Here is a 27,699-nt window from a genome sequence, read left to right as displayed (position 1 = left end):
ACTTAAATTATTACCTTCTTATTTTGTTAATAATAATTAAACATCTTCCTGATTCTTAACAATGCCTTTAAACTTGTAACCTGAAGTATTTATAGAGATTTTAGAATGGGGATTGGGAGTTGCATTCAAAGATACCTTTTATAACTGGAGTTGGTAACGACTCAGATTCACACATAGCTGGTGCAGTGTAGTGGTTCTTTAAAGATTAAAATTCTTTTTGCTATCGCCATTTTATAATTTCATTATTTAGGAATGTGAGCTTTGGAAGATTTAGCTTCTGCATCCAGGATTTCTTTTTTTATCCTAACTAATCTTTCAGTTCAAAGGTATAACAACAAAAATGTTTGTGATTATTTTTCTCTTTAAAAGGTGTCTCTTCATCTGGATCAAGCAGTCCATGCTGAAATTGCTTTAATGATTCTTGAAGCGTACCAGAAGTACCTTGCACAGAAACCATATGCTGGGCTTCTTTCTGAAAGTATGAAGCAGGTATTTCCTTCTTTTCTGTATTGAGGACATAAGTCTTTATTATAAATGACTTGGGTGGTTAAAATTACAGTATTTACTCTTAGGTTTCCTAAGAACATTTCTGGCAATTTCAGATATTGAAATTGAGTTCTATGGGTGAAGAAAGATTTTTCTTTAAGAAGTAGTCTATATATGACCATATTAATATTGTGGAATTTGAGTTGATCTACAGTGGTGGGCTGGTGCTGGCTTGTACTGGCTTGGGAGAACTGATTATTACATTTTTAAGAACTCTGAAGCCTGACTGTTAATCTGTGGTGCTTGAAGTTGACCATGGTGGGAGTTTTTTTTTTTTTTTTTTCTTTTTAACTACCAGAGTTGGCAAACCCTATAAATGAGCCCCTAAACTCCAACTTGTTAAATTTATTTACTAGCACACCATTCGTTGCATACCAACTTTCATATTATTACTCTTGCTTGAGCTGACCCTGATCAGGTTCACAAAGTGACTAGCAAATAAGCAGAAGTGTTCAGTTGTGAGTGAGAAATGCTTTAATTTAGTGCTGTAAACACTGAGTATCAGTAAGCTTGTGTCTTTTCTTTTGAGGGCATTATTGATCACAAAGAGAGATGGATGGGTGAGCTTACTAATTTAATGGTTATGTGAATAATGTGGTTTAAAATAAATAATTGTTTTAGGTTTCATATTTGGCCACTATCGTTCGATATGGAGAGACACCTGAGACCTCATTTAACCAGTGGGCCTGGAACTTGATTTTGAGGTTAAAACTGCACAAAAATGATTATGGAATACAGCAGAGTTGTGCAGCTGTTCCCTTCTCCAGCACTGTGCCAGAAATGACAGAATCACCCACGTTTCATCCTCTCTTGAAGGCTGTGAAGGCGGGCATGCCCATTGGCTGTTATCTGGCCTTAGCTATGACAGCTGTGGGCCACAGGTACAGTGTTTGGGTTGAACTTCTAGGGTTGCTGAACCTTGGAGTCAGTGCTTCCCCCAACTTCATTTTTCATATCCTAAGGTCTGAGGCCTCATTCAAATCTGTCTAGGGGTAGTCAGGGTCAAATAATAAGCCTCAATTAATAGCTTATCAAGGGTAAATGCTGCCCAAATTCATGTAGGTTGGATTTGTGACCGAAAATCACCTGGGTGCATTATGAAGAGAGTTATACCTGTCACCCAGACTGGGATGTTTATGTCAGCAGTAGACAGAGTCTCTTCCTCAGAATAATGACCAAATAAAAATAGTTGGTCACCTGTACTGAGTTTTATTTCAAGTGATGGCGCTGAACTCAGGCTTCCTAGCTGGAGGGCTAAGCCCACCAAAGGGATGGATTGCATGATCAAGTCAAGTGCTTCTTTTGTATGAGCCCGTAGCTGTGTCGGTTTCTTCCATTACAGTATTTATCACAGTGTAATGTAGGGGTCTGTTTAATTTTACTGAAGATATTCTATGGTGTTAGGACTCAGGAACCATATTTGTCTTTTAATAATCCCTAGTGATGAAGACTGAATCTGGTACAGTAAGTGACTGAAGGCATGAATATTGAGTTGGTTAAAAATCCTTTTCTTTAAAGATCATTTTCCTAAGGTGTATTAATTTTTTCTAGCCTGTCAATTTTTCTAAAACCTCTTTTACCCATACTTTGTGATTCTTGTGTTTTAAATTAACTGTAGCACCTTTTTAGCATCTGATTTCAATATGTTATTGCCCATTCAGTGTATTTTCAGTGGGATGCCAGTTGTCATATGAGCTGTTAGTGTTCAGCCTACGCTATGAAGTAGGAGAGATAACAGAACAATTGGCAGTACTGAACAATATAATCATGGGCTGTGAAAATCGCTCAGTTGTGTCTGTTCTTTATGACACATTGGACTGTAGCCCACCTGGCTCCTCTGTCCATGGAATTCTCTAGGCACGAATACCGGAGCGGGTAGCCCTTGCCTTCTCCAGGGGATCTTCCCAGCTCAGGAATGGAACCGAGGTCTCCCGCATTGCAGGCGGATTCTTGACCGTCTGAGCCACCGGGGAAGACCTGATCCTGGGCTGGATGGTACAAGTAGAGCACTGGTTCTTAACCTTGACCACCCTTTAGAATCACCTTTCTGGTGATTCTGATTACCAATATGGGGAAGAGAGTGAGAATCCTGATCTCATTGTTCTGGGGGCCAGTTCTCCAGGTGATTCTTAATGTGCAGCTTAGACGGAGAACTTCTTAAGAGTATGGGCAGAGAAAGGTAAAAGAAGGAGAGCTCACCAGAGCAGGATACCATCATGGAGGAGCTAAGCTGTGGGGAGGAGTCTTAATTAGAGAAGACGCCCTGGGCTAAGGAGCAGAGTGGTGATCTCACCTTCCGCCGGTGATCAGAGCGCCCAGTGTTGAAGATCCTGCGCCGCAGCACCTGTGCCCTTGCCCTGTGCTCACCATATTAATGCGCGATCACTTCCCCCTCCTCCTCGAGGGGCTCTGTTTCCTGATGGTAGGGGTGTGCTAGGGGCAGTGTCTGGTATCTTTGTGTCTCCAGAACTTCTGCTTCATAGGTAGTTCTTTATGTTTTTTTCCTTCTAGTTTTATTGAGATATAATTTACATACAGCAGTCTGTAAGTTTAAGGTGTACAGCATAACGATTTACAAAATTTTTTTAACTGGAGGAACATTGCTTTACAATGTTATGTTGGTTTCTGTCGTACAATGGCACAAATCAGTCATAATTATACATATCTATTCGCTCCCTGCTGAGCCTCCCTCCCCTTCCACCATCCCACCCCTCTGGGTCATCACAGCGCACCAGGCTGGGCTCCCTGTGTATTAGAGCAGCTTCCCACTAGCTCTCTGTTTCACACAGGATAGTGTGTGTACGTCAGTACTGCTTTCTCAGTTTGTCCCTCCCTCTCCTTCCCCTGCTCTGTCCACAGGTCCATTCTGTACATCTGCATCTCCGTTCCTTGCCTGCAAATAGTTTTTTATCCTACTGTTTTTTCTAGATTCTCTATATATGCGTTAATACATGATATTTGTTTTCTTTTTTCTGACTTACTTCACTCTGTATGACAGGCTTTAGGTTTATCCATCTCAGTTCAACTGGCTCAAATTCATTTCTTTTTATGGTTGTGTAATATTTCATTGTATGTATTTACCACGTCTTCTTTATCCATTCATCTGTAGATGGACATCTGATTTGCTTCCATGTCCTGGCTATCAGCATAATGATTTGACTTACACACATCATGAAGTAATTATCACAAGTTTAGTGGATATCCATCAGCTCATATAGATATAAAATTAAAGGATAGAAATTTTTTTTTCTTGTGATGAATACTCTTGGGGTTTACTCCCTTAAAAACTTTTATGTATAATGTACAACAATGTTACTTACATTTATCATGTTGTACATTACATTATTTATTTGATAACTGGAAAATTGTACCTTTTGACCATCTTCACCTAATTCCCCTTCTCTCCACCTTCCCTGACTACCCCTTGCCTCGTCACCCTTGGCCTCTGGTAACCACGAATATCATCTCTTTTCCTATGAGCTTGTTTGTTTGCTTTTGAAGTATAATTTATCTGCAACACTGTGTTAGCTCCTATTATACAGCATAGTGATTCAGTATTTCTATACATTTATAACTGATCACCTGATAAGTCTGGTTATGATATGTTACCATTGAACACATGTACCATATGTTACATAGTTATTGACTATATTTCCCACACTGTACATTTCATACCCATAACTCATTTATTTTGCAGTTTGAAGTTTGTACCTCTTAATCTCTCTCATATGTTTCTCCACCCCAAGCTGCTTCCTCCTAGGGTTATGATTCTAGCATTTGTGTGTGAAATTTGGCTATGTATAAATGTGTTGGAGACCTGAGATAATCCAGGTAGCTTGTAGGCTGATGATGCATTAAAAGAATATCATTTCATGAACTGACTACCTTATGTGCTCATTGTTTTTTTCTTTTTCCATAGCATTGAGAAGTTCTGTGCAGAAGGCATCCCACTCTTGGGAATTCTGGTCCAGTCGAGGCATTTGAGAACAGTGGTCCATGTCCTGGATAAGATTCTGCCTTTGTTCTACCCTTGCCAGTATTACCTTCTAAAGAATGAGCAGTAAGTGGAGAACAGCACAGCAAATATAAAATGACTGTGTCCTCTGGTTTTTCAAGTATAATATAGGCAGTGATATTTCAATAGTGTATTTCTTATAAAGCAGAAAGCTTCCTGCCTAGTTGAGAATGCAGAGTGATGAATGAAGTCTAATAATGATCCCAGTTTTACTGTTATGAAAGATACTTCCTTTTGTCATTTAATTATGGATTGCTTGATAGCTTATCGTATTGAAAAAGGTGGCTGTTTCCCTGAGACTGGGAGTAGTGCTTCTGACCTTGAGCAGCGAATGACTTTGCTATTGTAACAGTAGCAAAGCATATATATTGCCTTTAATTGCAGTGTGCATGGGGCTGCATTACAGACAGAGAAGATGCACAGAAAGGTGTTCATCACGTAAAACATTCATAATCTTGTGAGAAAATAAGGCTTTTGAAGTAATCACAAAGTTATGAAACAAAATACTGGCAAGGCCATGATAGGGCGTACAGATTGCATTTGTATTACAGTTGACCCTTGCATCACACAGGATTGAACTGTGTAGGATACTTTTCAATAAATGTACTAGAAAACTTTTTGGAGATTTGAGACAATTTGAAAAAATTCCCAGATGAACTATGTAGCCTACAAATGTTGAAAAAAGTATGCATGAATGTGTAAAATATATCTGGATACTAGTTTATCATCTACTATAACATCCTGAAAGATGATGCTGTGAAAGTGCTGCACTCAATATGCCAGCAAATTTGGAAAACTCAGCAGTGGCCCACAGGACTGGAAAAGGTCAGTTTTCATTCCAATCCCAAAGAAAGGCAATGCCAAAGAATGCTCAAACTACCACACAATTGCACTCATCTCACACACTAGTAAAGGAATGCTCAAAATTCTCCAAGCTGGGCTTCAGCAGTACGTGAACTGTGAACTTCCAGATGTTCAAGCTGGTTTTAGAAAAGGCAGAGGAACCAAAGATCAAATTGCCAACATCCTCTGGATCATGGAAAAAGCAAGAAAGTTCCAGAAAAACATCTATTTCTGCTTTATTGACTATGCCAAAGCCTTTGACTGTGTGGATCACAATAAACTGTGGAAAATTCTGAGAGAGATGGGAATACCAGACCACCTGACCTGCCTCTTGAGAAACCTATATGCAGGTCAGGAAGCAACAGTTAGAACTGGACATGGAACAACTGACTGGTTCCAAATAGGAAATGGAGTACGTCAAGGCTGTATATTGTCACCCTGCTTATTTAACTTCTATGCAGAGTACATCATGAGAAACGGAGGGATGGAAGAAGCACAAGCTGGAATCAAGATTGCCGGGAGAAATATCAATAACCTCAGATATGCAGATGACACCACCCTTATGGTAGAAAGTGAAGAGGGACTAAAAAGCCTCTTGATGAAAGTGAAAGAGGAGAGTGAAAAAGTTGGTTTAAAGCTCAACATTCAGAAAACGAAGATCATGGCATGTGGTCCCATCACTTCATGGGAAATAGATGGGGAAACAGTGGAAACAGTGTTAGACTCTTTTTGTGGGGGCTCCAAAATCACTGCAGATGGTGACTGCAACCATGAAATTAAAAGATGCTTACTCCTTGGAAGAAAAGTTATGACCAACCTAGAAGGCAATGGCAGCCCACTCCAGTACTCTTGCCTGGCAAATCCCATGGACGGAGGAGCCTGGTGGGCTGCCGTCTATGGGGTCACACAGAGTCGAACACGACTGAAGCAACTTAGCAGCAGCAGCAGATAGCATATTGAAAAGCAGAGACATTACTTTGCCAACAAAGGTCAGTCTAGTCAAGGCTATGGTTTTTCCAGTGGTCATGTATGGATGCGAGAGTTGGACTATGAAGAAAGCTGAGCGCCGAAGAATTGATGCTTTTGAACTGTGGTGTTGGAGAAAACTCCTGAGAGTCCCTTGGACTGCAAGGAGATCCAACCAGTCCATTCTGAAGGAGATCAGCCCTGGGTGTTCTTTGGAAGGAATGATGCTAAAGCTGAAACTCCAGTACTTTGGCCACCTGATGTGAAGAGTTGACTCATTGGAAAAGACTCTGATGCTGGGAGGGATTGGGGGCAGGAGGAGAACAGGACCACCCAGGATGAGATGGCTGGATGGCGTCACTGACTCGATGGACGTGAGTCTGAGTGAACTCCGGGAGTTGGTAATGGACAGGGAGGCCTGGTGTGCTGCGATCATGGGGTCGCAAAGAGTCGGACATGACTGAGTGAACTGAACTGAACCATAACATATACATGAATCTATTATAAAAAGTTAAAATTAATCAACAGTTAAACACACAAGGAGAGACCATACATGATGCCGTTCACAGTTGAGAGAAGTGGGAACAAACCTAAAGAGACAGTATTAATTTATAGCGGCATAAATTAACTAGTACATTCTGTACTACTGTAATAATTTTGTAGCCACCTCCTGTTGGACTTCCAGATGGCTTTGAGGTAAAGAATCCATCTGCAATGCAGAAGACGCAGGAGATGTGGGTTCATTCCCTAGGTGGGGAAGATCCCCTGGAGGAGGAAATGGCAACCCACTCCAGTAGTCTTGCCTGGAAAAATCCCATGGACAGAAGAGCCTGGAGGGCTATAGTCCTTGGGGTCGCAAAGAGTTAGCATGACTGAGCGTGCATGCATGCACCTGTTGCCGTCAGGGTGCACTCAAGTGAGTATCCACCCGACACGCTGTGTGATGCTAATCATCTCCAAGTGAGCAGTTTGTTTCTCCAGTAAATGTTGCATCACAGTAATAAGTGACTTCTTGCAGTTCTCGAATCATTTTCATTGTGTTTATTGCAATACTTGTAAGCCTTAAGTAACACCAGGGGACTGCTAATGATTCTGAAAGTGCTCCCAAGAAGCAGAGAAAAGTCATGACATTATAAGAAAAAGCTGAATTGCTTGATATGTACCGTAGATTGAGGTCTGCAGCTGCATTGCCTGTCATTTCAAGATAAATGAATCGGGTGTAGGGACCCAACTGTAAAAAGAAAGAAAAGGAAATTCATGAAGCTGTCACGACAGCTATACCAGCAGGTGCTGAAACATTGCACTTTTTGTGAAACGCCTTTTTATCTCATATTGAAAGTACAGCTTTTATTTGAGCACAGGATGGCTCTAAGAAAGACATACGTATAGGTCCTAATGTGATTAGGGAAAAGTCAAAGTTGTTATATGACAACTTAAAGCAAAAGGCAGGTGAAGGCTCTAAAGCTGGAGAATTCAGTTCCAGCAGAATATGGTTTGATAATTTTAGAAAGTAGTTTGGCTTTAAAACATCAAGATAACAGGAGAAGCAGCTTCTGTCGACCGAGGTAGCAGACGAGTTCCCAGATGCCATTACAAATATCATTGAGGAGAAAGGATCTCTGCCTGAACAGGTTTTGAATGCAGATGAAATACCCTATTCTGGAAAAAAAATGCTACAAAGGACATTTGTTAGCAAGGAAGAAAGGGAAGCAGGCATCAAGATTGAAGGCAGGAAGGGATATGGTAATTCTGCTGTTTTGTGTAAATGCAATTGGGATTACCATCAGGACTGCCCTTATCTGTAAACCTGTTGACCCCCGAGCCTTGAAGGGAAAAGATAAACACTAGCTCCCAGTCTTTTGAGTGTACTAGAAGGCCTGGGTAGAGAGAACCTTTTTTCTTGATTAGTTCCTTCAAGCTTTGTCTGCCTTGCCAGTAAAGGACTCCTTTTTGAAATTCTTTTGATACTGGACATACAGAACCTCATGAGTTCCACACTGAAGGCATCATAGCGATCTCTTTGCTCTCAAACACACCATCTCTAATTCAGTTTGTACCTTAGGAGGTCATAAGGACCTTTAAGGCTCATTATACATGGTACTTTATGGAAATAGTTGTCAACGCTATGGAAGAGAACCCTAGTAGAGAGAAAATCATGAAAATCTGGAAGGATTATGCCATTTAAGATGCTATTGTCGTTATAGAAACAAGCATGAAAAGAAACTTCCTTAATATTTCAGTGACTAAGACTTCATGCTCACAATGCAGGGGGCCTGGATTCGATTCCTATTCAGGGAACCAGATCCCACATGCTGCAACTAAGAGTTCACATGTTACAACTAAAGATCCCGCATGCCTCAACTGATAACCTAGCGCAGCCAAATAAATACATAAATATTAAAAAAGAAAGGGAAAAAACCCCTGGAAGCCATCAGCCCAAAGCAATAAATTCCTGTTGGAGAAAAGTGTGTTCAGAGGTTGCGCATGACTTCATGATTTATGACAGAGACGGTCAAGGAAATCATGAAAGGGATTGTGGGTATGGCAAAGAAGGTGGGGGTGGGGGAAGGGTTTCAAGAAATGGATCTTGCAGAAATTCAAGAGCTAACAGACAGCATACCAGAGGAGTTAACAGAAGATGATTTGATTGGCACGGGTGCTTCTGAACCAGTACCAGCTGATGAGGAAGAAGCAGTGCCAGAAAACAGCTAACACTGGCAGCCTGGCAGAAGGTCCCGATCACTGAAGACTGATCTCGGCCTCTTTTACAGCAGAAACCCTTCTATGGTACAGGCTCTGAAACTAGAGCAGATGGGGAAGGAGGACTGATACTGTATAGAAGAAATATTTTGGGAGAAATGAAGAAGCAAAGAAGTCAGAAATTTCAGTGTATTTCTCTAAAGTGACACTGAGTGTGCCTGCCTCTCCTCTTCCCCTTCCACCTCCTCTACTTCCTCCGCCTCTGCCGCTCCTGAGACAGCAAGACCCACCCCTCCTTTTGCTCCTCCTCAGCCTGCTCAGTGGGACGATAATGAAGATGAAGACTTTTATGATGATCCACTTCCACTATTTACTATTTCCGACAGTAAATAGTCATAATGCTCTACACCGGTAAACTTACCTGTTGGGTATGTATGTGTCTTTGTGTGGAAATCTGACAACTGTATGGCAAGAACGGTATGAGACGATTTTGAGTCATCATCCTCGTCACCTAAGTATTCATCGTGTAGTACATGCTGTGCAAGACTAGTGTTAAATGAATAGCCTCTCCTTACATGGGCACGAGGTGAGTGACGTTTAATATAAAATGAGCAATTAAAATGAATAGCCTCTCCTTACATGGGCACGAGGTGAGTGACGTTTAATATAAAATGAGCAATGTGTTAGTTTTCTTACTGTTGTACAGCTTTGCTTTCAAAGAATTGCACAGTATGCTTCTCTCTCATAATTGGAGAAATGGTATTCCACCTGTTATCACAGATAAGTGGTTTTTAAAACAATGTAACGTTTACAGTACTGTATTATGAATATGACCGTCATACTCTCTGTGATTAAATTTTTATAACAAATCATTCATTAGTATACAGGCTAGATAATTTTGAAACTGTCATATTGATTATACTAGGCTACCATAGAACAGTCAGGTTGCTGCTTCTTCATTACTAATGCATGAATGGTTATTATACCTGTAAGTACATGTGAATTGCTTTTTCACACTGTCTTTTCATTTTTGTTGTCTGGTGTTAATAGGTGTAGCATCTACAGGGTTTTATAGCATATAAGGCAGTATTGATGTAGGTGCTGATAGATGGTTCGCCTTGTAAACAGATGATGTAAGCTTACAGTATCAGTGGATACAGTACAATACTGTAAATGTATTTTCTCTTCCTTATGATTTTCATAACATTTTCTTTAACTTTATGATAAGAATATAGTATATAATACATACAGCATAAAACAAGTGTTAATTGACTTTATGTTGTTGGTAAGGCTTCTGGTCAGCAGTAAGCTATTAATAGTTAAGTTGTGGGGGCAGTCAAAAGTTATACGTGAATTTTTAAGTGCATGGGACATCAATACCTGTAGCCCTGTGGATTTAAGGCTCATCTATATGTGGCAAAAGTATATGGAATCATGGTAAAAAAAAATAGCTGCTTAGGGAGGAAAAAGAATTAAGGATGAGTAATTGCACATGGTGAGAATCCAGTACAAACCTGTTGCCAGGAAGGGACTGTATTGGCTCATGTGATTAGAAAACAAGGCTTATGATAACATCAGGTCATTCTGAAGTGGCGGTTCTCAACTTGTGGAGTTTTGACCCTCAGGGGACACTTGATATTGTCTAGAGATCAGTGTGGCTCAGCGGTAAAGAATCTGCCTGCAGTGCAGGAGCTGTGCGTTCGATCCCTGGGTTGGAAAGATCCCCTGGAGGAGGAAACGCGTTCCATTATTCTTGCCTGGGAAATCCCATGGTTGGGGGAGCCTGGCGGGCTACAGTCCATGGGGTCGCAAGGAGCGGACCCACCTTAGTGACTAAACACCAAGAGATCATTTTGGTTGTCACAGCCTGGTTGGGAGTGGAGCAGGTAGGGCAGGTGGTTGGGAGAAGGGGATTTAGGGGACGACTGAGGGAAGCTGCTACCGATAGCTGGTGGATAGAGGCCGGAGGTGTACTGAACATTCCACAGTGCACAGGAGAGCCCTTCCCGGTAATCAGCCGTGGCAAAGCTGAGAGGCAGCGGGTTAGTGCTTCTCTGTGTGTGTGTCTGCCCTCCCAGGTCCCTTGGCCCTGCTTCTGTCTCTTTCAGGCCTTCTCTTGCAGGCGTACTTTGTCTAGTGGAATGAAACTACATGGCTACAGAGAGAACTAGGCAAAGGCAAATGTTTTTCTTTGTCATTATTCCTTATGATAATGATTCCTGATTGGTCTGACTCATCTGCTTTCCCTGTGCCTGTCGCTGTGTCCGTGGGTTTGCCCAGTCGTGGGAGGACAGTGTACAGGGATTCTGTATTGAAAGTCTCTGCCTCCCACAAATCTAGTGTGGAGGCAGGACAGTTCCCCTGACCAGAGGCGGTGTTACTAGAAGTGAGACAGGCTACTTGGGCGAGCAGAAACAACAGGTGGCCCACTGATACAACTTTGTGGAAGAGGTGGGTTTCTAATTGAGCTTTGGATTGCCTGTAGGCCTTGGGCCAGTGGAGAGAACCTGGCCTTTTCGGTATCCGCGGGGGGTGATAGGAGGGTCTGGCGAAGGCCAGGCTGGGGAGGAGCGTGGCAGGAGGGAGCTGGGAGGAGGCCATCTGGCTGGGGCCTTTGGAAGAGTGAGGAAGGCAGAGGTGAGGCCCAATGAGGAGGCCTGATGGCAGGGGCAGGCAGTGTGTCCAGAGACATGAGGGGGACACTACAGTTTTCCCATTGGGGGTCATTTCAAACAGTGTGTCACAGACTTGCCCCGGATGAGACTTAACCGAGAGCTTATTAAGTATGGATTCCCAGCTCCTCCCCCAGATATTCTGCCTTAGAAAGAACGCATCAGGAACTTGGGACCTGTTTTTGTGAAACCAGCATTCTAGGCACCGGGCAGGTCTGAGGCCACTTGTGTCCTGGTTAGCATGTGGCTTTCAGGGTGCTCGTATGTGGGGTGTGCCCTCACCCCAGCACTCTAGTGTGGACACAGGCGAGTTCCTTCACTGTCAGAGCCTCCATTCTTTGTTTGATGAGATAATATTCTTTCTCAAACAGGCTGAGTGTAAGGATTAGTGATACGCCAGAAGTTTGATGCCTGCTTGGAACAATTTTAATAAATTGCCTTTAGGGTTTTGTGATTTGGAGCGTTAGGTTGAAAATTAGATTGAATGGTCTATTTTGCCGCCCTCGCTCCCAATGCTAAGTTTTGAGTGAAGGTGAATCCTTCCTGGCTCCATTTCCAGTGCTCGCTTCTCTGCCCTTGAATGCTCACATGAGCTCTGCTCTCTGAACTCTTACAGGGCTGCATTGTGCTGGTCCTGTCATAGCTTTTCTTTTCCACTCGAGTGGACTTTGGCCTGCATCGTGCCAGCTGTGAAGTGGGACGCTCCCTCACTCAGCAGTAGCCTCTGCACTGCCACCATCTGCACGCAGGCTGGGCATTGCCCTCAGACACATAGGAAGTTATCACATCCTGGGGATGCGGTTCCCGGTTTTAAGTGTCAGGAAGGAAAATGGTGGTGCTGTGGGAGAGGTTAATGGGTTAGACATGTTTTAGGTGCAGGGAGGGGGTCAGGAAGTCTCCTCTGAGGAGGGGACATTTCAGATGAGAGATGAGGGCCGAGTAGGAGTTTGTCAGGTTAGGTGTGGGGAAAGTGTTTCAGGCAGAAAACCCAGCAGAGACAAAGGCTCTAGGCTAGGATGGAGCCTGGCGCACCCAGGGAATGAGTCTATAACTGAATTATGATATCTGCACACACACACACCCCCCACCCCTGCTGCCCATGTCCCATATACCACCAGATTGCAGGGTGGTTCTGCAGACATCTCTGCTTTTGTCAGTGGGAGTGGGAAGGGGATGGAGTGGTGCTTTGGGTGTTTTCCCTCTAATGCTCTTTAACTTGCACAGGTTTATGTGTCCTAGACCTGTTTCACTGCACGTTTATAGGTGGGTAGATTTAACCCATGTCAAACTGGAAAACTTTATTCTTCTGAAATTCCTGAAGATTTCTATCAGAATTCCTGAATAGAGCTTTAGTCTAAAAATGGGGCCATATCAGTGTTTTCCGTTTCTCATTGGTAATTAGCCACCGGAGATTCTGCTGACTTCCGGTGGGGAGGTAGAGAGAGTTGTCGTGTGTGCTCCGCAGGTTTCTGTCACACCTCCTCCTGTTCCTGCACTTGGACAGCGGGGTCCCCCAGGGTGTCACGCAGCAGGTCACCCACAAGGTGGCACAGCACCTGACAGGAGCCAGCCACGGGGACAACGTGAAGCTTCTCAACAGCATGATTCAGGTCAGGGTCCCGCCAGCCCCCAAGGGTACCCTCGCCTGCCTTCCTGATCAGATGCCCCTGGTGCCAGCACGTCTCTGTGTTTTGGTCATTTCAGAGCTCTTGGCACAGTGCTTTTGGCCAAGGAAGGCAGCAGATCTGGGTTTTGTAATGGAGCTAGATGTTATTTTATTTGTGTTTTAAGGGTGGGAGGCTAGTTATTGCCTTTCTCATCACCTGAGCCCTTTCTCCATAGGCCCACATTTCTGTAAGCACTCAGCCCAATGAAGTGGGCCCGGTAGCTGTATTGGAGTTCTGGGTTCAGGCTCTCATAAGCCAGCATCTTTGGTACCGGGAACAACCCATCCTCTTCCTCATGGACCATTTGTGTAAAACAGCTTTTCAGTTGAGGCAAGAAGACTGTGTGCAGAAATTGCTCTACCAGCAACATAAGGTAAACCTGCTGTGGAGTTTATCTTTGTCTACAGCTAGAAAGCAGCCTTCCAAGGAGGCTCCCCCCGTGCATCCTTCTCAGTGCTGCTCTGTGCCCACTGCCTTTTTAAAGCCCTGCCTTAACGGTGTCTTATCCAGAAACCGTAGTCTGCTAGCATGGATCCTTATAAAGCCAAAGAAGGACACCCTAGGAGGAGCCCTGCTCATTCATTACATTTGCCTATGATGTGGGATTATCACTGCTGGTAGACTAATTACTGGACTCTGTATCTTACCTGAATTGTCCGCTGGCATAAGATAATTGCTGTACTCTTGAAAAGCTCATTGGTTCTGTTTTTTAAAAGCCACCTCTCTCTGGTCCACATGCTCTCCCTGGTGTAGAATGCTTTGGGCTACCACTGTGACCGGAGTCTGCTGTCCTCTTTGGTGAGCTGGATCCTGGCAGGCAACATCACTCCTTCCTTTGTGGAGGGCTTGGCCACGCCCACTCAGGTAGGAGACCTGCTGTGGATCTCTTGTTATCTCTGTATACTTCAGTATTGTTGTTATCCTTACCTACATTGCTAATAGCCTAAAATATCTAACATCTATTCAGCACTTACTACACGTAAGAATGCTTTTTCATTTAATCCTCACAGTAGCCCTCTGTTGAGGTTTTCACAGGGGCATTAACTGAGGTTTAGCAGAGTCAAGTGGTTGTTGGCTCGGGATCGAATAGCTTGTTATCAAAACTCCAGCTGCCTGACTGCAGAGCCTGCCCAGCAGCAGGACAGAATGGTTAAGATGCTGGAGCCAGACTGCCCGGGACTCAGCCTCGGTTGTGCCGTTTGCTAGCCCTGTGCCTTGGAAACTGGCTTACTCTTTGTCCTCAGAGTCCTCATGTTATTACTAGGTGTTGGTTGTTTTTATTGTTATCATCATTTTCATTAATTCACCACATTGTTTTTATCATTATTACCACCTCTTGGACTTTGTGTGTCCAATTCTGTCTTTGCTTTATCACTTAAATAAGTAGTAGCAGTCTTTAACTTCCTGTCAGAGTCTTACCTGCTGCTCCTCCTCCTACCTCTTGGGATCCAGCTGAGACAAACTCCATGTTGTTATCTGCATATATCTCTGGCATTTCCATCTTTTGATGAGCTGATTCTCTTATCAGACATGCCTTCCTCTCTGGTCTCTGTGTAGAGCCTTGTCTGATATATTTATCTTCTCTGATCCCACCTCCTTTCTCTAGTTTCCCATAGCGCTTGACCTCTGATGCAACACTCACACTTGTCACTTTACATTTTGGTTACTTAAACATTAGTCTTGTCTCCCCTGGTTAAGGGCAGTTGCTAAAGTAGCCTTTCCAAAGGAATTTAATGTTTTTCAATAGCCTATTTTATATAAATTTTTATCTGTGATACAAGTAGAAATAGGTTTAGAAAAGCTATGTGTCAATTTTAGAAACTGTAAATGTGTTGATTGAAATCTGTGATAGCAAAGGTGTTAATCTGTGAAATATGAAGGCGTGTTTTCCTGTCTGAATTGGAGCTCGTTCCCCTCATGTTTACCTGGTGTCCTTGCAGGTCTGGTTTGCGTGGACAGTCCTGAACATGGAATCCATCTTTGAAGAAGACTCCCAACTCCGAAGAGTTGTTGAAGGGGAATTGGTTATAAACTCCGCCTTTACGCCCGACCAAGCTCTGAAGGTGCAAATAGCAGTTCTGCATTTGAGTGGTAGAAAGTGGTTCACCCTTTGATGCCGATGGGTTCACCTGTAGCTTTTGGACTTCTGTGTTTTCTTTTGTTGGGAATGTTTGGGAAGCACAATAACTGTTCTAATGCTTAACATGGTGAATTGAAGTGTATATTTCCTTCCCGAGGTTTATGTAACATCGGGAGTCACAGCTTTTATAATTTGAGGCTGTGTCCACTGCATGTATGAATGGGACTGCCTTTGTTTTAGAGCATCAGAATCCCCTAGAGAGCTTGTTAAGAATCTGATTCCTGGACCCCAACTTCTGAGATTCTGAATCTGGAATGGGATAAGGAATTTATTTTTAGAAACTCCCTAGCTGATCCTTAGGCTTACTAAAGTGTGAGAAAAACTGGAATAAGTCTTTAGAATTAAAGACCTTCTATTTTAGGGTCCTGTAGTGTAGACTGTGCTTTTGGATTTCAGAGCCTGTCAAGGTATTTATCATTCTTGAACATCCATTTAAAAATCTAAATTTTCAAGACGTTGATAAAGGTGTAAAATTTACTTTAGCTTTCATATTACTCTTGCACTATAGTGTTTTACGTAGAAAGGAATGGAAAGGTATGGAAATGAGATTAGACTCAGTGATGCTTAAGACTCAGTCCAGTTCTGGGGTTTGTGGAATTTTTAACAGAAAAAAGGCTGCCCCACATGTCTTGTTACTGGGAATGTTAAAGTGTTAGCTAGAGGGTTAGGAAAGTAAGGTTTATATGACTTTTTTTTTTCTCCCATATTAAATCGAAAACACAATGGTTAGCATTTCATTTGAGTCACTTAGGAAGAGCAGACCATGTGCAGATGTGATCATTACATAGTTGCTCAAAGCCCGTCTCTTTTGTAGAAAGCCCAGGCTCAGCTGAAGCTCCCCATCGTCCCGTCCCTGCAGAGGCTGCTGATCTATCGCTGGGCCCAGCAGGCCCTCCTCACGCCTTCTGACCATCCTCTTCTGCCACTCATATGGCAGAAGTTCTTCCTCCTGTATCTTCACCGCCCAGGACCGCAGTATGGGTACGGCACCCAGTGTGGTAGGGAATCGGTTCCTGCCTTTGCCCTGCTCTGCTGCACTGTGTTCTCACGCTGTGACATGGGAATGAGAGGCATTCTCTGGCTCAGAGCCTCCCTCCTTTCCTGTTTCACATCTGTTAGACTGGACCTTTTCTGAGTTCAGGGTATCTTGGGGCAGCTCTCGCTTCATCACCCCCCATACCCAGTTTGGTGAAGACAACACCCTGGAACTGTACAGAGTTTATCAGAGAGCCTCTGGAGTCCCACACTGAGGCTGCTTGTGTGGCCATGGTGGGGCTTGTTCGAAGGGACTTGTGATGCTCGTCTGTGTGTGCTAAGTCGCTTCAGTCATGTCCAACTCTTTGCGACCCCATGGACTGTGCCCTTCCAGCCTCCTCTGTCCATAGGATTCTCTAGACAAGAACACTGGAGTAAATTGCTGTGCCCTTCTCCAGGGGATCTTCCCGACCTGGGGATCAAATCCACGGCTCTTGCATCTCCTGCTTTTGGGAGGCAGGTTCTTTACCACTCGTTCCCCCACAGTAATGCAGGTATGGACAAAGGCCAGGACTTGCCTCACGTGACCATTGCTATCTGGCTCCAGCTTAGTGTTTCTGCTTCACTCGCATTCCCTTAACTCACCCTCTTTGAAACAAACAGATGGTGATTCTTCATCACTTCTGTTTTCAACTGAATGCAAGTTCAAGAAGAGGTTCTGTCTTTAAACACTTCTGTATCTCTGAGTGGTGACAGTATCTTGAAATTGCATAGCATTTCATTCTTTTAAAAACTGCTTTTATATGCATCATATTGTTGGAGCCTCATTATAACCATTGAGGTAAAAATGATATGTATTAATAAAATGAGTTGTTAATGGACTGTAATGTTATGTCACATAGAGAGTCTTGTGTTGATCCTAGTGTGCTCTTTGCTTGCATTTTTTAAGGTTACCTATAGATGGTTGTATTGGAAGGAGGTTTTTTCAAAGCCCTGCTCATATCAGTTTGTTGAAAGAAATGAAGAGGCGCCTGACAGAGGTGGCTGACTTCCACCACGCTGCGAGCAAGGCCCTCCGCGTTCCAGCAGAGGGCAGTGAAGGGCCGCCAGCGAGCCAGGCTGGCACCCTTGCTTACCTGACTTCACCAGAACTGCACACAGAGCTTGTGAGGTGAGGCATGACTAGTTAACCATTTATGCTGTTGTTTGTGGCACAGGTACTTGGATACTTGTGCTGGATTGTTGATTTGTGTTACAACTGCTCTTAACCTGTTAGATTGACTAGAAGGTGGTTTTGACTATAGGTTTGTATCTTGTAATGTTTCCCTTTTGTATTTCTTTTGAGAAGTGAATCAGCATTTTGGATGTACTCTGTGAAGTGCCTGGAGTCTGACTGAATGCTTTTAAACTGGAGGGCTGGTGACCTCTTTTATTTCTTTACTTAGTAACAGAAGCAAACCAAAACTAGTGATCATAACAAGTTTACTAGTATAGTCTGCTAGGATAGTTGTCTAAAAGAAATAAATGACCCAGGCAGAGTTCTTTAAATGGGGTTCATAGACCCTCTAGGTAATTCTGGGACTGACCTGGGGTGCAGTAGATTCATAATCTTCCAAAACTGCTTCTGAAAAACACTCAGTATTTGCACACACTGTAAAGGGTTAAGAACTCAGAGGTAATTTTGTGTCCCCTTCACACTGTTTTTCTACCTTTCATTTGTAAGCTTGATGTAAACCAGATATTAATCTCATAAATGTCTTAATAAAAATAACTCTTAATAATGAACCCAATACAAAATGAATACAAACAAACAAACAAAAAAATGAATACAGAAGTCTCAGTGAGGAAACCCAGTGTTTCAGCCCAGCTCTCAGACTTTAGGCTTGATTGACCTCAAAGCCTTAGAGCTTCTCTCTGCCTCCAGAAGAGTTTCTCCCTGTCTCTTTCTTTCTTGAAAGAAAACTTCTTTTTGCTGGGCTTAACCAGTGGGAAGGCTTTATCTTTGAACATTTAGATTAGCTAAGAAAGTCCTTGATGTCCCCTTTTGCCTTCTGGCCTGTTGTGAAGTATATAGCCCAGGCAGAAGCTGCATGAGAGCTCTGTCGCAGCCTTTCCCCTTTAAGAACCTCAAAGCCGTGTCCCTGGGTCTCTTCCTAGAGGCTGCTGTCAGGGTGAAGGTGGTATTTTTCCACTTCATTGCGTAAAGCGCAGCCACACTACCTTCTGGTCTCCACCTGGTACTTTGTGTGTAATATGTGTGCTGTAGACAACTTTGGTACCTGTTGCTGCAAACAGCTGCTTAAAATACCAGTGATCTGAGCTAAATAGACTGTGTTCCTTGTAAAACCAAAAAATAAAAACAAAGGAAGCATCATTAAATTAAAAAAAAAATTTTCCAGTAAAATTGAGAATTTTTTTTTTCTTTTTCCTGTTTCTAGCTGTTTTCTTTTATTCTTTCTTCATGGGAACAGGGTGCAAACATGCTGTTGGCTCTATTTGTGATTCCTTGAGGCAGGAAATTGTTATTTAGCCTAAAGCTGGCAGAGTCTTCCGATGCATAAGTTTAAAATGGCTTTTAATGTTTTCTCTGAAAGATGGCAAATGTGTTTATTGGAATGTGATTTACACTTTTCCAAGCACCGAGACTCACTGTGACTGGATTGCCCAGGAGAGAAAAACTCCGAATTCACATCCTTGATCTGTGTTAAAGTCACCTTCTCCAGTCATTTTTTCTGTGCACTGTATTTAACCCTCTTTTGTAATAGAGTTCACAGAGCCCTTTCTTCATACTTTTTGTATTAGCAATTATTATTGCATCATATTTAAATGATTTGTGACCTGTCTTTCTCCCTTGCTGGCCCTTCTTGGGAGTGGAAACATTTTCTATGTTATGTGCTTCTAAATTTTATCTTTTAGTGCTGGTGTTCCTAGAGATGTAAGAGACTTAATTTGCTTTCACATCTTTTTGTATTTTATATAATTATTATTATTATTTTTTTCCTTTAGGCTCTTCAATGTGTATATATTATGGCTAGAAGATGAAAATTTTCAAAAAGGAGATACCTATATCCCTTCTCTGCCAAAGCATTATGACAGTCACCGGCTAGCAAAAGTGATGCAGAATCAGCAGGTGACAGTATATAGCAATGTCTTTTTTAGCATATCTAATTGTAATTTGAATTGGTCACTTTTGTAACTTAATGGTAAAACCACTTATTGATATGGAAATGGGCTCATTGGGATGGTCTTTTTTTTTTGGTGGTGGTTTTCTCAGTATGTAAACGAGTCTTTTAAAAAATTCATTCACTTACTTGTTAATTTTTGGTTGCGCTGGGTCTGTTCTCCTTGCAGTCTTTTTCCAGGTGTGGCGAGCAGGGGCTACTCCCTGGCTGTGGCGTACAGGCTTCTCCTTGCAGTGGCTGCTCTCGTGGAGCGTGGGGTCTAGGTTCATGGGCTTCAGTGGTTGCGGCTCTGCAGCTCTTGAGCTTAGTTGCTCCACAGTATGTGGAATCTTCTTGGACTAGGGATCTAACCCATGTCTCCTGCACTGGCAGGCAGACTCTTATCCGCTGTACCTCAGTGAAAGTCTGTAAATGACTTTTTTGAAGGCAATTTGTTTCCAGAATCTCGGCTGTCTGTGCACCAATGCCAAACAGAAATACAGAGACAGAGTTATGGAGGAGAAGGAAAGAGTGGCTTTATTACTTTGCCAGGCAAAGGGGGAACACAGTAGGGCATCGCCTCAAGAACTATGCCCTCCTCTCTGGTGAGTAAGGAGAGGTTATATAGTCAAGCAGGGGTATATGATAAGGATAAAGGCAGTAACAGTCTTGGATTCTTCTTCTGCAGTTTCAAAAGGGCAGGATTGCCGACAAGGTAGAGTGTGTGCAAGGTCTTAGATCACGCTGTTAATGTGCTGCACTCAGTGCATCAGCAGACTTGGGAAACCCAGCAGTGGCACAGGGCTGGAAAAGATTAGTTTTCATTCCAGTCCCAAAGAAGGGCAATGCTGAAGAATGTTCAAACCAGCATACAATTGCACTCATTTCACACGCTAGCAAAGTAATGTTCAAAATCCTTCAAGCTAGACTTAAACAGTACGTGAACTCAGAAATTCCCGATGTACAAGCTGGATTCAGAAAAGGCAGAGATCAAATTGCCGACATTTCATTGGAGAAAGCAAACGAGTCCAGAAAAACATCTATTTCTTCATTTACTATGCTAAAGCCTTTGACTGTGTGGATTACAGCAAATTGTGGAAAATTCTTAAAGAGATGGAAATACCAGACCACCTTACCTGTCTCCTGAGAAACTTGTATGCAGGTCAAGAAGCAACACTTAGAAGCAGACATGGAACAATGGACTGGTTCAAAATTGAGAAAGGAGTATGTCAAGGCTGTATATTGTCACCCTGCTAATTTAACTTATATACAGAGTACATCATGTGAAATGCTGGGCTGGATGAATCACAAGCTGGAGTCAAGATTCCTGGGAGAAATATCAACAACTTCAGATATTAAACCTTTGATACTAAGGAGCCCCCTGATGAGGGTGAAAGAGGAGAGTAAAAAAGCTGTCTTAAAACTCAAGATTCAAAAAACTAAGATCATGGCATCCAGTCCCATTGCTTCATGGCAAATAGGTGGGGAAAAAGTGGAAACAGTGACAGATTTTATTTTCCTGGACTCCAAAATCACTGTGGTGACTGCAGACATGAAATTAAAAGATGCTTGCTCCTTCGAAGAAAAGCTGTGAGAAACAGCTTTAGACAGTGTATTAAAAAGCAGAGATACCACTTTACTGACAGAAGTCCCTGTAGACAAAGCTCTGGTTTTCCCAGTAGTCATGTACGCCGAAGAAGTGATGTTTTTGAAATGTGGTGCTGGACAAGACTTGAGAGTCCCTTGGACAGCAAGGATATGAAACCAGTCAATCCTAAAGGAAATCAACACTGAATATTCATTGGAAGGACTGATGCTGAAGCTGAAGCTCCAATACTATGGCCACCTGATGTGAAGAGCCAGCTCACTGGGAAAGATTGAGGGCAGGAGGAGAAGAGGGAGACAGAGAATGAGATGGTTGGATGGCATCACCGACTCAATAAACATGAATTTGAGCAAACTTTGGAAGATAGTGAAGGACAAGGAAGACTGGAGTGCTGCAGTCCATGTGGTTGCAAAAAGTCAGACATGACTTAGTGACTGAACGACAGCAGCAAAGGTTTCCTAATCTTGATCAGCTTCCCTGGTCCCTTTAGTCTTGTTTCAGGTGGCTTCCTGGCTGCTCCTCCTCTGATTAGTAACTCTTCTGTCCTTTGGAACTCAAGACGGTCATGGTGACTGGATTCTTATAAGAAATGGGACAAAAAGGTATCCATGCCCGGGAGACCCACAGGGCCCTGCGTGGCATCAATTCCCCATTTTCTCTGATACTCCTTGATCCAGAGGAGCATAGAATCCCTACCATTTTTCTTTAAGTTGCTACACAGGGCATTGCTCTTTTTCACACTTTCAGCAGCACCAGGTCTCCTGCTTTGAAGGGATGTAAGGGAGTTTGCAGGCAAGGGGGAGACCCGTGGAACACAAATGTATGCATAGTTGTTAACAGTTGTCCAGTCTGTTGAACATACTGTTTAATTTTACCTCTGTGTTAGAAACATTTCTCTTTTTATTCTTAGGAGCTAAGAGTGGTCTCCTGTACATAATTTCATAATGGCTCCATCCTATCCTGGTTCTAGGGATCACCAGTATACAGAGAGCAATTTGCAAGATCTTGTCTTGTTTTAGATGAGTTTTCCAGCATAGCTTGGCAAAAGATTTCTTAATAATGTCCTTAAGAAGGTTTTTGTCATCTCTGATGTTGCTTTTTTAAACACTGTGGTCCGAAAGGCCTCTATTCTACCTTGATCCAGATGTGACCCTCTCGAATCTTAGCCAGAATCTCATGGAAGAGGGTGAGGGGAATTATTAGATCCTGGTAGAATCTGACATAGCTCAGAAATTTCAAGTTTGCAACAATACAGGGATAAATGCCTCTGAAATCACATCCACAGTGGTCACCTAGTTTTGCCATATTTACTCCATTTTAACTTTCAAATGCATTTCCCTCCTCAGTATTAAAGTAGCTGTCACTGTTAATGAATTTATTTCTGCATATAGGAAAATGCAAGAATCTGGGTTCATAAACTCTTCTGAAGACATCTAAGTATCTAAAGGCCTATTCTGCCAGTTCTTCTCAGAGCACAGAGTACCTCATTTCTGATCTCTACTCTGAATTCCTTTCAGGGGGTGTTAAAGGTCAGTGGCTGCCATGACATTGACTTAATCCTTGAAGAGGCAGATGGCAGTTTTCAATTGGCAGAGCCCCTTCAAGTCATAAATTTGACCATGTTGTGAGGGCATTTCATGACCATTTTGTCCCATGGTGCTGGGAATGATATTCCCAAGTCTGGTGGAGATTTGGGCATTCAGTATGCTGTTACTCGACTAGGCCATAAAACAGTATCCAAAAAGTCTCTGGACCACTAACCTCCATGATCCAGGAAAATATCCCCTTTTATTGCTTTTTCCCATATCTAGAGTTCAACTATTACAATCATTGATCTCATATATGTGTGTGCTAAATCGCCTCAGTCATACCTGATTCTTTGCAACCCTGTGGACTGTAACCCACCAGGTTCCTCTGTCCATGGGATTCTCCAGGCAAGACTATTGAAATGGGTTGTCATGCCCTCTTCCAGGGGATCTTCTCAACCCAGGGATCAAACCTGCTTCTCTCATGTCTCCTGAATTAGCAGATGAGCTCTTTACCGGGAGAACCACCCGGGAAGCCCATAGGGAATTATGCATCATTCTATCAGAGGCTCAGTCATGTTTGGTAACATAAGAAACAATTTTGTAAAACAGTCTATGTATATATATGAAAGGAATATAGCTCGGTTAGTAAGGTCATAAGCAAGAATTTTAAGTTAAGAACTTCAGTTAGATGTAGCCCCATATATCCCAGGGTGTTTGACTTAGTCTGTTCTGTGCCAGTCCTTTTCTTTAAGGGAAATTTTATGTTGGCATTGTCTGTAAGACACCCAGCCCAGTTTGCTCTGTTGCTAGGCTGATTATCCTTAACATGACTTGATTGCTTCCAACATAGAGGAGCCTTTAAATTTAAACCACCATAGTTTGGTATTAACTAAATCCATCCCGTAACTGTGAGAGATGTAATTCCTTGGCTGAAATTCTGCCTGTTCTGTTTGAGCTTGAGTAATGGAAGTTCTATGACCCTGGGTTTATGGCCAGGTCAGAGGAGGTATTACTCATAGGCCAGGTGAGAGGATCCAGTCTGGTAATAGTAGTTGTGGCCTGTACATGACTATAATCTTTTTTTTTTTTTTTCAATAAATTTCATAAGAGTCAACCAGTTAGAGCCTTGGAGTAGAGAAATCCATCTAGGTAACCTGAGAGTACTAGGCACAGGTCACTGGCCACAAACCCAACAATTGGGTTGATTTTAGAAACTAGCATGGTATCATGCCTATCATGGCTATGATAGAAAAACATCTGATTCACATGCAGAAGTCCAGGAAGTCGGGAAAACATTACGAATGATTGTACGAGTCAGATTGAAGATCTTAGGAAAGCTGTCTACTTCTGATGTTGTCTTCTCACCCTGCTGTGAGTGTAGTTTCTCCTCTGAGCATTATTTTAAGGGTGATTTTGAGGTCAGCTGTCCTCTTCTTTAGGCCAGTGCATTGCAGGGGGCTTTTGTGAGTGGAAATTAATCCAGGAATCAGTTTCCTTCAGATTCAGTGTGCATGAACTAGTTAAGAGTAGTTAGTAAAGGTCCTTCCATACAAGTTGGAGATTGTCCTTTAAGTTATGTCTTTTTCAGTATGCATAATCCCTTGATTGTAGGTTGTGCGGCATCTGATGTTCATCCAAAGATAGATTACTGAGGTAAGCTTCAGATACAAACTTAGAGTATTCTTTAATAATTCAATTAAACTTTACATTAGTATAACGTAACAGCAAGAAACTGTCTGGGAGGTGAGTCTTCTCACCTCAACTTCTGGGAGACCTCTGGTAACAAACTGCAATTTACCATTCATTGAAGCATCTTTTTCTTTCCAAAATTACCCTCATTTCTACCAAATATAATTAAATTAAGACTAATTAATTTGCAAAATATGTCTGGTCTCAAAACTTGATCTGGTGATTTATATAATTGATCATATAGACTTTCTGTTTTGTTAAAATTTTTATAAGGAGTCTCAGACTGAACTCAATAAAGGACAGAAACGGTATGGACCTAACAGAAGCAGAAGATATTAAGAGGTGGCAAGGATACACAGAAGAACTGTACAAAAAAGGTCTTAATGACCCGGATAACCATGAGGGGGTGATCACTCACCTAGAGCCAGACATCCTGGAGTGTGAAGTCAAGTGGGCCTAGGAAGCATCACTACCAACAGAGCTAGTGGCTATAGCTCTAAATGTCTATATTAATCATATTAATCAAACCAGCAAGGTTGAGCTACCTCCAATAGCAGATACTGATTCAGTACTGAGTATTTCTTGGATCATGGGTCCTAAAATTTATATTGGCCAGCTTTCTCTAGATTTAGATTTAATTTGTAAGCACTTACTTTCAAGTCAGTTAAATATAGTTCATTTACAGGTTAGCTTTTACATAAATCTCAGTTTTTCTGCTTGAGTTTAAAAGGTTTTTTCCCCCATTCCCTACTTTTTTTTTCCCCCTGAGGCCAGAGCACAGGGAAGAGAAATACCAATCCCTTTTCCTGGGGCCACAGTTTGAGCTCTCCTAGTTTTGTAAAAACACCCTGGGGTTGGGGAGGCTGAAGGATGGAGCAGAGCTCTGATCATCCATAACAAGGCTAATCCAAAAGGGAAAATCCCAACCAACATTCTGCTTCAGGCAGGGCCTGAGGCAATAGGGAAGGGCTTCCTGGTATTATCCTATGTGAGCCCTGTTATTTACCAAGGAGGTCTCAGTTGGTCAGTGTAAATAGTGACACATATATATCAACAAACAATACCAAGTACTAATTTAATACTGATTTAATTAATACTAATTTAATTTAATATTAATTTAATATTTCCCAGTTCACATGAATCTGAAATCCATTTCTCTTGTGCTTAGAATTGTTTGATTTTTAAGTATCTACTTTTCTTTAAGCCAATTAAATATCCAGTTAATTTACAAATTAACCTCAGCAACAATATCCAAAGACAAAAACACATCTGAGACATACATATATTCAAACAGACACAAAGCGATCTCATAGCTTTGTTTTCTAAACTTAGTCATGAATCAGGTATCACAATAGAAAACTCACTAGTTTATAAATGACAGCTGGAGTAAGAAAAAATTTAAAAGGATTCTTTTTTTTTTTTTAAAAATTCAGTTTCAGGAATTAGAGGTGGTCTAGGTAAGTCTTCCTGAGAGCCATGGTCTCAACACACAGGGAAGAGAAACTCATGTTCTCCTAGTAGGACTTATTCCTTCAGGGTCAGAATTCTGGAAAAACAAAAAAGTACTTTAATAAACTAGCTTTCTCTAATTGCACATGCAGAAATAGCAAATTTTGCAATTTGAAAACAAATTTTAACCAGTTTTCTCCGAAGTCTAAAGGATATTATGGCCACATGATCAAAAAATCACTTTTCTTTGTCTGTGGTCATACCTAAAATTTAGACCAGGTAGTGCTCAAATTTGCCCTGATAGCAAGGGCACATTGGCTGATAAAATGTCTCAGCAGGGATCGTCCCTCTGAGATGGGGTCTTATTTTGATCAGTCTCAGGCTTTTGGACTATAGGAGAAAGTCCTGGACATGCGGGAACCCTACTCCATTTTCTCATCCTGTGGCAATGAAGATCAAACTGTGAGAGACCTATTTTTAGGCCATATTTCTTTGTCATTGCATCATAGATATAGGTCGACCAGTCATTTAAAATCTCCCAAGGAGCTCCCATCCAGGGTGGAACCTTAGAGGAAATACTTCCCATTTTAGCTCCAGCAGTTAGTACCAGGTGTCTGCACACTCAAACTAAAGTAACCAAACCAAACCAAAACCTCACCAGCTGGCAGTCATACTTTAAATAAAGCAGACTGCAAAGAGATGCCCAGAAATCAAAAACCAAATGGCCCAGGTGCCCCAAAAAGATGGCAGAGAGATGCCCAGAAGTCAGAAGCTTGATATCAATCTTTCTTTCCTGTATATTTTATTTGTTTTATTTCTGGCTGTGTTGGGTCTTGGTTGCGGCACACAGAATCTTCCTTGCGTCATGCTGGATCTTTCCTTGTGGCTCATGAGCTTCACTCTAGCTGTGACATGGGTGCTCCAGAGCATGTGGGCTTAGTACTTGTGGCGCTCAGACTTAGTTGGCCCATGGCATGTGGAATGCTACTTCCCCAAGAAGGCATTGAACCTATATCTCCTGCATTGGAAGGTAGATTCTTCCAATGCAGTTCAGCCACTGCAGCACTAGGGAAGTCCCTGGGATATCCCCTTTTGAATATCCGGCCCCACTCTGGCATCACCTGAAGGACTGAAGCTCATTATTGGATGTCTACAGCCTCATAAACACAGCCTTTTTCTGACTATGTTCTTCCTTGTTTTAAATTGTTAGCATCTGAACACTTTTAAGCAGTCATCTCTACTCCCATAAAAAGTTCAGTGTAAGGATTTGTTAAGATTCATGTATATAGAAAGTTAATAGCGTGGAGAAAGTGAGGAGCTCACCCTTGAAGAGACTTAATTGTAGCTGTCAGTTTTGGTTGCCCTTTTGGATGTGCTCAATTCTAGTCTTCACATGTTCTAATCTTTTCTCAAACAAAGAGGTCTGTTGTCTTTCCTAGGTCAACACTTCTGAATTTTTTCTGAGCTTCTGTAGCTCTGCGTGTGTGTGTTTGTGTGTGCGTGTGGGTGTGTGTAAAGATGTCTCTCTCCTGTTCCAGTTTCTTTTTTCTACAGACTGAACTCTACTGGCCATTGACCCCCAACCTTGGATGGGATTTAGGATCCTCTAAGACTTGAGAGACTTTGGGTCTTTAAACCTAGCTGTTTCCACATTGTATGTACAATTTCATCTCCACTAGGTGTCTTTGACTTTCTTCTCTTTTCTTTGTCTTTCCTTCCTCTCTCCTTTCTTCTTTCCTTC

At 42.3% G+C, this 27,699-nt stretch overlaps 1 protein-coding gene across 1 annotated transcript in view; it reads left to right on the top strand.

Annotated features, from left to right (window-relative positions):
• The window catches only part of EPG5 (ectopic P-granules 5 autophagy tethering factor), a 130,119-nt gene that overhangs the window by 37,705 nt on the left and 64,715 nt on the right, over positions 1-27,699 (top strand). The window contains exons 15-24 of the mRNA XM_068993663.1: positions 370-489; positions 1,168-1,427; positions 4,466-4,606; positions 13,208-13,352; positions 13,585-13,782; positions 14,163-14,273; positions 15,350-15,472; positions 16,364-16,530; positions 17,474-17,695; positions 19,531-19,654. Coding sequence (XP_068849764.1) covers positions 370-489; positions 1,168-1,427; positions 4,466-4,606; positions 13,208-13,352; positions 13,585-13,782; positions 14,163-14,273; positions 15,350-15,472; positions 16,364-16,530; positions 17,474-17,695; positions 19,531-19,654 — 1,611 coding nt within the window. The remainder of the gene's footprint in view (positions 1-369; positions 490-1,167; positions 1,428-4,465; positions 4,607-13,207; positions 13,353-13,584; positions 13,783-14,162; positions 14,274-15,349; positions 15,473-16,363; positions 16,531-17,473; positions 17,696-19,530; positions 19,655-27,699) is intronic.

This window comes from Capricornis sumatraensis, chromosome 21 (assembly GCF_032405125.1).
Source record: "Capricornis sumatraensis isolate serow.1 chromosome 21, serow.2, whole genome shotgun sequence".
Classification (NCBI taxonomy): Eukaryota; Metazoa; Chordata; class Mammalia; order Artiodactyla; family Bovidae; genus Capricornis; species Capricornis sumatraensis.
Note: the sequence above shows the minus strand (reverse complement) of the source record. Positions and strands in the feature narration are given on the sequence as shown.